Here is a 10,515-nt window from a genome sequence, read left to right as displayed (position 1 = left end):
GGGGGGGGGCTCTGCAGCTTGCCTGGCTGCTTCTTGCTCTGACTGAGGGCTGCTGGGAGCAGGGGGTGGGGCTTGTTGCATGTGCCCGCCCCCTGGGCTCTTTACTGCGGAAGCTCCGCTCCTGTGCGCTCCTGCAGGAAATGACCCCTGGGTATAATGTAAATGTAACTGATAGATAAATGTAGTAATTTGAGAACGCAGAAAGGATAAGCTTAGTAAAATAGATAATGAATTTAGAAATTTAATAAGCAGAAGAAATAATAAAGTCTCTTGTTATATGTTATATGTTGTGAGGGGTAGTTGGGGGTTGTTTGTATGTATGTCTGTATGTCTGTAGTATATAATGGGAAAAAATAATAAAAGTGTACCCTCGGGTACTTAAAAAAAAAAAAGATTCTCAGGGTGTGACCAGTGTTCCCTCTAAGCTGAGTTAGTATGAGCTAGCTCAGTTTTTTAGCCTCCGGCTCAGACATTTTTATCTTACCTCAGGAAGGAGGGGCTCCAGAGCAAACTAATTTATGCAGTAGCCAAATTGCTCGCTCACAACTTTCATTCCAGTAGCTCACAAAGAGAATTTTTGCTCATGAGACTCCATGGCTTAGAGGGAACATTGGGTGAGCTTTTGCAAGTCGATGCTCCCTTCATCAGGTACTCAGAAAATCTCGTGGTTCTCTCAGGTGCTACTGGACTCCAATGAGGAGGAGGAGGAGGAGGAGAAATTGGATTTATACCCCGCCCTTCACTGGGAGTCCCAGAGCGGCTTACAAACTCCTTTCCCTTCCCCTCCCCACAACAGACACCCTGGGAGGTAGGCGGGGCTTAGAGAGCCCTCCTGAGAACTGTCCTTGAGAGAACAAGCTCTGAGAGAACTTGTGGCTGACCCAAGGTCACACCAGCAGCTGCCTGAGGAGGCGTGGGGAATCAAACCCGGCTCTCCCAGATTAGAGTCCGCCGCTCTTAACCACTAGTATAGCAACCCTCTGACACTTTCATCTGGTAGAGGTCTTTCACATCACCTGCTGCCTGGTCCTTTTATGTTGAGGTGCCGGGGATTGAACCTGGGACCTTCTGCAGGCCCAACAGATACTCTACTCCTGAGCCGGTCCCAAAGAGCATGAGAAATGAACGGACGCTGTTCAGACCCTTAGGGTTCATCCAGGTCAGTCTTGTTTACTCAGACCGGCAGCAGGGTCTCACGCAGAGGGCTTTCCCATCACCCCCTGCCTGGACCTTTTCAACTGGAGATGCCGCCGGGGACTGAACCTGGGGCCTCCTGCATGCCAAGCAGAGGCTCTGCCACTGAGCCATGGCCCCTCTTGACAGCGCTCCAGGGTCTCAGGCGGAGGGCTTTCCCATCACCCCCTGCCTGGACCTTTTCAACTGGAGATGCCGCCGGGGACTGAACCTGGGGCCTCCTGCATGCCAAGCAGAGGCTCTGCCACTGAGCCATGGCCCCTCTTGACAGCGCTCCAGGGTCTCAGGCGGAGGGCTTTCCCATCACCCCCTGCCTGGACCTTTTCAACTGGAGATGCCGCCGGGGACTGAACCTGGGGCCTCCTGCATGCCAAGCAGAGGCTCTGCCACTGAGCCATGGCCCCTCTTGACAGCGCTCCAGGGTCTCAGGCGGAGGGCTTTCCCATCACCCCCTGCCTGGACCTTTTCAACTGGAGATGCCGCCGGGGACTGAACCTGGGGCCTCCTGCATGCCAAGCAGAGGCTCTGCCACTGAGCCATGGCCCCTCTTGACAGCGCTCCAGGGTCTCAGGCGGAGGGCTTTCCCATCACCCCCTGCCTGGACCTTTTCAACTGGAGATGCCGCCGGGGACTGAACCTGGGGCCTCCTGCATGCCAAGCAGAGGCTCTGCCACTGAGCCATGGCCCCTCTTGACAGCGCTCCAGGGTCTCAGGCGGAGGGCTTTCCCATCACCCCCTGCCTGGACCTTTTCAACTGGAGATGCCGCCGGGGACTGAACCTGGGGCCTCCTGCATGCCAAGCAGAGGCTCTGCCACTGAGCCATGGCCCCTCTTGACAGCGCTCCAGGGTCTCAGGCGGAGGGCTTTCCCATCACCCCCTGCCTGGACCTTTTCAACTGGAGATGCCGCCGGGGACTGAACCTGGGGCCTCCTGCATGCCAAGCAGAGGCTCTGCCACTGAGCCATGGCCCCTCTTGACAGCGCTCCAGGGTCTCAGGCGGAGGGCTTTCCCATCACCCCCTGCCTGGACCTTTTCAACTGGAGATGCCGCCGGGGACTGAACCTGGGGCCTCCTGCATGCCAAGCAGAGGCTCTGCCACTGAGCCATGGCCCCTCTTGACAGCGCTCCAGGGTCTCAGGCGGAGGGCTTTCCCATCACCCCCTGCCTGGACCTTTTCAACTGGAGATGCCGCCGGGGACTGAACCTGGGGCCTCCTGCATGCCAAGCAGAGGCTCTGCCACTGAGCCATGGCCCCTCTTGACAGCGCTCCAGGGTCTCAGGCGGAGGGCTTTCCCATCACCCCCTGCCTGGACCTTTTCAACTGGAGATGCCGCCGGGGACTGAACCTGGGGCCTCCTGCATGCCAAGCAGAGGCTCTGCCACTGAGCCATGGCCCCTCTTGACAGCGCTCCAGGGTCTCAGGCGGAGGGCTTTCCCATCACCCCCTGCCTGGACCTTTTCAACTGGAGATGCCGCCGGGGACTGAACCTGGGGCCTCCTGCATGCCAAGCAGAGGCTCTGCCACTGAGCCATGGCCCCTCTTGACAGCGCTCCAGGGTCTCAGGCGGAGGGCTTTCCCATCACCCCCTGCCTGGACCTTTTCAACTGGAGATGCCGCCGGGGACTGAACCTGGGGCCTCCTGCATGCCAAGCAGAGGTTCTGCCACTGAGCCACAGCCCCACCCCTCCCTTTCCCCAGAGGGCCATCCCTGCCCAGCACGAACCCAGAAAACATGGATTTCCACCTCACCATGTCCATGTACATATTACGCACGCAGCACTCTCTTACAAAACAGGATCCCTTTCATCTGCAGGATGGGTACACTGAAATGGCTCTTCTCTCAGGAATTGTAGAAGAGGAGGAAGGCCCACGAAGAACGCACAGCTCCATAAATTTGATATTCCCAACTCCGGGCATGAGCTTCCAGAGAACAAAGGGAAGCGGCCGACTCACCTGCCCATGAACGTCCTTACAGAAGCCAGTCGCCAGCCCTTCAGCCCACAGGATCCGGCTGCTCTGGTAACGGAGGGCTTTCGCAAGCAGCTCATTCTCCTCATCCTCTGAATCATCACTGCCACGCACCATCACCACCGCATTGCCCTGGAGAAGACAGCATCACGAGTAGTTTCTGGGAGACATTTCGGCCCCGGATGTGATTTTATCATGTAAGAAGACGACCCCCGCTGGATCAGACCCGTGGTCCAGCTAGTCTAGCCAGCAGGCAACATCAGGGGAAGGCCTCAGGCTCTCTGCCCTGTTGTGGTCCCTCCAGAAGAACTGGTTGGCCACTGTGTGAGACAGGAGGCTGGGCTAGATGGACCCTCCCTGGTCTGACCCAGCAGGGCTCTTCTGAGGTTCTTATCAGGGGAAGGCCTCAGCCTCGCTGCCCTGTTGTTGGCCCTCCAGAGGAACTGGCTGGCCCCTGTGTGAGACAGGAGGCTGGGCTAGATGGACCCTCCCTGGTCTGACCCAGCAGGGCTCTTCTGAGGTTCTTATCAGGGGAAGGCCTCAGCCTCGCTGCCCTGTTGTTGGCCCTCCAGAGGAACTGGCTGGCCCCTGTGTGAGACAGGAGGCTGGGCTAGATGGACCCTCCCTGGTCTGACCCAGCAGGGCTCTTCTGAGGTTCTTATCAGGGGAAGGCCTCAGCCTCGCTGCCCTGTTGTTGGCCCTCCAGAGGAACTGGCTGGCCCCTGTGTGGGACAGGAGGCTGGACTGGATGGACCCTCACTGGTCTGACCCAGCAGGGCTCTTCTGGTGTTCCTGTCAGGGGAAGGCCTCGACCTCTCTGCCCTGTTGCTGGCCCTCCAGAGGAACTGGTTGGCCCCTGTGTGAGACAGGAGGCTGGGCTAGATGGACCCTCCCTGGTCTGACCCAGCAGGGCTCTTCTGAGGTTCTTCTCAGGGGAAGGCCTCGGCCTCTCTGCCCTGTTGTTGGCCCTCCAGAGGGACTGGCTGGCCCCTGTATGAGACGGGATGCTGGACTAGATGGACCTTCCCTGGTCTGATCCAGCAGGGCTCTTCTTATGTTATGTTCTTATGGGAAAATGATGTTCTAAAAGCTGCTTTGGGTCCCAACTCGGGAGAAAAGCAAGATATGAATAAATAAATGCCTACCTTAAGCAGAGAGTTCACTGTGACCCTGCAATAGTGGACGAAATCCAGCACATCAGTCGGCTTCACCCCCAGGCTCAGCAAGACACTGAGGTCATCCACAATAAGCACAGGGCACTTCCACGAGTCCCCACCCACAGCCGGGCTTAGGGCTGTCCGAACAAAGTCATGCAGTCCTCTCAGGTTGGAGCCATCTCCGCTGCAGGCGATGGAGGGAGACAGAGAGAACAGTCTCAGGCCGACGACCAAGCCCTTGGGGAAAACACCACATGGCCACTGGGGGTTTTCGTGCACATCCCCAGCACTGCTGTCTGTGCCAGGCGGGCCAATTTGATCACCACGAAAGGGGACTACAAAAATGTTATAGCATCTGTATAACTGACCGGTGGTTTTTATTCACAAATAATTAACATAATGCCCTGATCTGGACAGCCCAAGCTAGACTGATCTCATCAGATCTGGGAAGCGAAGAAGAAGAGGAGGAGGAGGAGGTGGTGGTTGGATTTATACCCCCTGCCCTTCACTACCCAAGGGAGTCTCAGAGTGGCTTACTGGCCTTTCCCTTCCCCTCCCCACAACAGATACCCTGTGAGGTAGACGGGGCTGAGAGAGCTCTGACAGAAACTGCTCTTTTTCAAGGACAGCTTTGCCAGAACTACGGCTTGCCCCAGGTCATCCAGCGAGGTGCAAGTGGAGGAGTAGGGGATCAAACCCGGTTCTCCCAGATTAGAGTCCGCACACTTAACCACGACACCAAAAGATGCCTGCCATTCAAACCCACTCCAAAGCCCTGGCAAAGAGGCAGGTCTGGCCCTTCCTCCTGAAGATCTCCAAGGAGTGAGGGCTCTTCACCTCTTCAGGGAAGAAGAAGAGGAAGAGGAAGAGGAAGAAGAAGAAGAGGAGGAGGAGGAGACTGAATTTATACCCTGCCCTTCAATACCCAGAGGAGTCTCAGAGTGGCTTCCAATCTCCTTTCCCTTCCCCTCCCCACAACAGACACCCTGTGAGCAGTGTTCCCTCTAAGCTGAGTTAGTGTGAGCTCCCTCTAATCTGTGGAGTCTTGTGAGCAAAAGTTCTACTTTGTGAGCTGCTGGCATTAAAGTTGTGAGCGAGGGATTTGGCTCCTGGAGCCCTTCTTCCCGAGCAGAGACAAAAATTTGTGAGCCGGCTCACACTGACTCAGCTTAGAGCAAACCAATTTATGCAGTAGCCAAGTTGCTCGCTCACAACTTTAATGCCAGTAGCTTACAAAGTAGAATTTTTGCTCACAAGACTCCACAGTTCAGAGGGAGCACTGACTGTGAGTTAGGCGGGACCGAGAGAGCTCTTTTGAGGACTGCCCTTGAGAGAACAGCTTTGAAAAAACTTGTGACTGACCTAAGGTCACTCCAGCAGCTGCATGTGGAGAAGCAGGGAATCAAACCCGGTCCTCCCAGATTAGAGTCCGCGCTCCTAACCACGACACCAAACTATACCAAACACATTCCGCAGAGCCGGAGCCATGATGGAAAAGGCCCAGGCTCTGGCGGATGCCAGACAGGCCAGCCTAAATGGTGGGAGAGCCAGCAGATGGCTGCCCAACAACCGTAGCTGGCACACAGGGACATGGAAAGAGACTGTATTGAAAACAGATCAGCCAATATCATAATGCCCCTGTATAAATCAATGGTGCGACCTCCTTTGGAGAACTCTGTACAGTTCTGGTCACCACACCTTAAAAAGGATATTATAGCTTTGGAAAAAGTGCAGAAAAGGGCAACTCGAATGATAAAAGGGTTGGAACACTTTCCCTATGAGGAAAGGTTAAAGCGCTTAGGGCTCTTTAGCTTGGAGAAAAGACGACTGAGGGGTGACATGATCGAGGTTTATAAGATTATGCATGGGAAAGAGCAGGTAAAGAAAGAGGTACTTTTCTCCCTTTCTCACAATACAAGAACCCGTGGGCACTCCATGAAATTGCTGAGCGGTCGGGTTAGAACGGATAAAAGGAAGTACTTATTCACCCAAAGAGTGATTAACACATGGAATTCACTGCCACAGGAAGTGGTGGGTGCTACAAGCATGGACGGCTTCAAAAGGGAATTAGATAAGCATATGGAGTAGAGGTCCATCAGTGGCTATTAGCCACAAGGTATAGATAGGGGCTCTGGGGCAAGTGATGCTCTGTAGTCTTGGTGCTGGGGGGGGTCAACAGCGGGAGGGCTTCTAATGTCCTGGCCCCACTGCTGGACCTCCTGATGGCACTGGTATTTCTGGCAACTGTGTGATACAGAGTGTGGGACTGGATGGGCCTTTGGCCTGATCCAACATTGGAGTCTCTTATGTTCTTACTGTCCTTCAATTATGTGAGTCCCAGCTCATGAAGGGCTTTAGAGGTCCTGGCTGAGCAGGGACAGGTAGCCAGGTCTGCGTGACCCTGGTCCACTTCCTTTACCCCACTGGCTCTCAAAGGGCCACCCTGCACTCAATTGCTCCTCTGGTTTCCCTTCAGAGCAAAGCATTCTGGGAGCACCCTAGCTCAGACTGGCTCGAAGGAATCCAACTAGTAAGTTTGCAAAGGGTTTCTTCTACACACACACACACACACAAATCCCTGGCCCCAGAGTGCACCTCCGCTGCTCCAAGTTACCTGATGAACTGGAAAGGATGGGGCTCGGCCGACTCTTGCCGCTTGCTAAACAGGACATCACGTGCAACTTTCAGGCCTTCTAAGAACACGAGCTGCCCCCGTTCTTTGGCTGTCGTCAGTCCAAGTCCCTGGAAAAAGAGAAAGCGTCACGTCCAGCCTTCTCCGGCCAAAGGAGCGTCTGTGTCGGGCTCCCGGAGGAAATCCTTGTGAGCCGGCTTCATGACACCTCCCCCCCACCCCCAATTCTTCACCCACTCCTTCCAGCCGCCTCGAGGTGAGAAGTGAAAATGCACAAAGCGAGCATGGCTCTCTAAACTGCAACCTGTGAGACAGAAGAAGAGGAGGAGTTTGGATTCATACCCCGCCCTTCACTTGGAGTCTGAGAGCGGCTTACAAACTCCTTTCCCTTCCCCTCCCCACAACAGACACCCTGGGAGGTAGGTGGGGCTGAGAGAGCTCTTGACAGAACTGCCCTTAAGAGAACAGCTCTGAAAGAACTTGTAACTGACCCAAGGTCACCCAGCAGGCTTTATATGTGGAGGAGTGGGGAATCAAACCCGGTTCTTCCGGATTAGGGTCCGCGCTCTTAACCACTACACCAAACTGGCTCTGAACGGTCAGGAGAGAAGTTGTGAGGTGACCGTCTTCACAAAATGGATCACAACTAACTGAAATTGGTTTTTAAAAAGCTACAGGCCGAAATGTCAGATTTTAGGATTTGGAAAAAAGCACAGCTGGTTTATCATTTGGGGCGCACAGCCTAAAAAGGTAAGTCAAGCAGAATAGAGGGCCAGCAATAAAAACTTAATTTATGTAGCATGAAACGAAACATGTATTTATTAACAAAGAATTAAAAAGCATCTCAGCGCCCAATCGCACCTCATATAAAAATGCCAAAATTTCACACACAAGGACCAATGGACTCGACCTGACGCATTTCGGCCTGTATAGGACTTCTTCAGGGGTCAAACACGATGAGGCGCATACTGGCTTATATCATTGTTGTTGTTTGTTGTTCAGTCGCACAGTCGAGTCCGACTCTCCGCGACCCCATGGACCAGATCATGCCAGGCCCTCCTGTCTTCCGCCGTCCTCTGAAGTTTGCTCAATTTCATGTTCGTTGCATCTATGACACTGTCTAACCATCTCATCCTTTGCCGTCCCCGTCTTCTTTGACCTTCGGTCTTTCCCAGCATCAGGGTCTTCTCCAGGGAGTGCTCCCTTCTCATTGGGTGGCCAAAATATTTGAGCTTCAGTTTCATTATCTGGCCTTACAGGGAACAGTCAGGGTTGATTTCTTTTAGGATTGACTGATTTGTTCTTCTTGCAGTCCAAGGGACTCTCAAGAGTCTTCTCCAGCACCACAGTTCAAAAGAATCTATTCTTCGGCGCTCGGCCTTCCTTATAGTCCAACTCTCGCAGCCATACATGACTACTGGGAATACCATTGCTTTGACCATGCAGACTTTTGTTGGCACGGTGATGTCTCTACTTTTTATCATGCTGTTTAGGTTCGCTTATATCATAGTACAATCCAATCATACGATTATATAACGTAGATACAAGATGGACCAGAAAAGAATGGTTCCAAAGTGAAACCACTAGGCACAGAAGAAAAGCATACAATCACATGCCAAATGATGTTTCACTGATAATGATTTCTGGTCCAGAAAGTGCCTTCCAAAGATTGTTTAGCCAAAGCGTCCTCAGTGAGACTGTCCTTAAGCAAGGATCCCAAGTTTCAGGGTTAAGTCCCACCCCGCACCCCTTTTTTGTCCCTTATTGTTTGGGGTCGCCGTGTTTCCCGTAAGAGGTGGACAAAATAAGTCCCGCCCACTAAAGGCCGTACACGGGCTCTGCTTGATTCCCAGAGTCGCTGCTGCCTCGGCTGGCGCTCTCTCCCATGCCACAGTCTGCAGGTCCTTCCCCAGAGGGTCCATGGCAGGGCTTTTTTTGTAGAAAAAGCCCAGCAGGAACTCATTAGCATAATAGGCCACACCCAACAGTAGAAATTAATTTGCTTATTAGGACACACCACTGACAGCACAGCTCATTAGCACATTAGGCCACACACCCCATGTTCGCAGAAGTGTGGTCATCCAGACACACTCACCTTTTGCTTCTTATTCTGTTTACCTTGTTTGTTGTCAAAACCCAGGGCCTTTTTTTGTAGCAGGGACTCCTTTGCATGTTTGGCCACACACCCCTAACATAGCCAATCCGAATGAGTTCCTGCTGTTGGGTGTGGCCTATTATGCTACTGAGTTCCGGCTGGGCGTGGCCACCTCGGGAGCCAGCCGGAACTCCGTTCCTGTGCGTTCCTGCCCAAAAATAGCCCTGTCATGGCCTCTTTAGCTCTCACTGCTGCTGTGGGCGTAATACCAATCCGCCAGGGTGATGTAGAAGAAGAAGAAGAGTGCAGGACTGTCTGTCTAAAGATAGCTTCCAGGCATGTAAAATCAATACTCTCCTAAACTGAGGAGGGTTGCTCTCGCCTATCATTTCCTGTGCTCCCCCCTTCCTGCTTCTCTTCCCAGGCTGGAGGAGGAAGAGGAAGAAGCGGAAGAGATTGGATTTATACCCCCTGCCCTTCACAACCCAAAGGAGTCTCTGAGCCGCTTACAACCTCCTTTCCCTTCCCCTCCCCACAACAGACACCCTGTGAGGTGGGTAGGGCCGAGAGAGCTCTTTGGAGGACTGCCCTTGAGAGAACAGCTCTGAGAGAACCTGTGACTGACCCAAGGTCACACCAGCAGCTGCATATGGAGGAGTGGGGAATCAAGCCCGGTTATCCCAGATAATAACAACAACAAAAAGAAGATGAAGAAGAGGAGGAGGAGGAGGAGGAGGAGGAGGAGATTGGATTTATACCCTGCCCTTCGCTACCCAAAGGAGTCTCACAGCGGCTTACAAACTCCTTTCCCTTCCCCTCCCCACAACAGATACCCTGGGAGGTAGGTGGGGCTGAGAGAGCTCTTTCGAGGACGGCCCTTGAGAGAACAGCTCCGAGAGAACTTGTGACTGGCCCAAGGTTACACCAGCAGGTACACGTGGAGGAGTGGGGAATCAAGCCCGGTTCTCCCAGATGAAGAAGAAGAAGAGGAGGAGGAGGAGGAGGAGATTGGATTTATACCCTGCCCTTCACTACCCAAAGGAGTCTCACATCGGCTTACAAACTCCTTTCCCATCCCCTCCCCACAACAGACACCCTGGGAGGTAGGTGGGGCTGAGAGAGCTCTTTCAAGGACGGCCCTTGAGAGAACAGGTCCGAACTTGTGACTGGCCCAAGGTCACACCAGCAGGTGCAAGTGGAAGAGTGGGGAATCAAACCCAGTTCTCCCAGATTAGAGTCCACACACTTAACCACTACACTAAACTGGTTAAGAGCATTGGACTTGTATCTGAGAGACCCAGGTTTGAATCCCCACTCCTGCCATGGAAGAAGGAGGAAGAGGAGAAGGAGATTGGATTTATATCCTGCCCTTCACTACCCAAGGGAGTCTCAGAGCGGCTTACAAACTCCTTTCCCCTTCCTCTCCCCACAACAGGCACCCTGTGAGGTAGGTTGGGGCTGAGGGAG

General features: G+C 53.6%; 1 protein-coding gene across 1 annotated transcript in view; it reads right to left on the bottom strand.

Moving 5' to 3' along the window:
* Positions 1–10,515, bottom strand: part of ELP6 (elongator acetyltransferase complex subunit 6) — a 25,401-nt gene that overhangs the window by 3,404 nt on the left and 11,482 nt on the right. The window contains exons 4-6 of the mRNA XM_015407719.1: positions 6,936–7,063; positions 4,310–4,505; positions 3,150–3,296 (exon numbers count right to left, since the gene is read on the bottom strand). Of these exons, the coding sequence (XP_015263205.1) occupies positions 3,150–3,296; positions 4,310–4,505; positions 6,936–7,063 (471 nt within the window). The remainder of the gene's footprint in view (positions 1–3,149; positions 3,297–4,309; positions 4,506–6,935; positions 7,064–10,515) is intronic.

This window comes from Gekko japonicus, unplaced genomic scaffold (genome assembly GCF_001447785.1).
Source record: "Gekko japonicus isolate JY-2015 unplaced genomic scaffold, Gekko_japonicus_V1.1 scaffold1850, whole genome shotgun sequence".
In the NCBI taxonomy this organism is placed as follows: domain Eukaryota; kingdom Metazoa; phylum Chordata; class Lepidosauria; order Squamata; family Gekkonidae; genus Gekko; species Gekko japonicus.
This window is presented reverse-complemented; position numbering and strand designations above follow the sequence as displayed.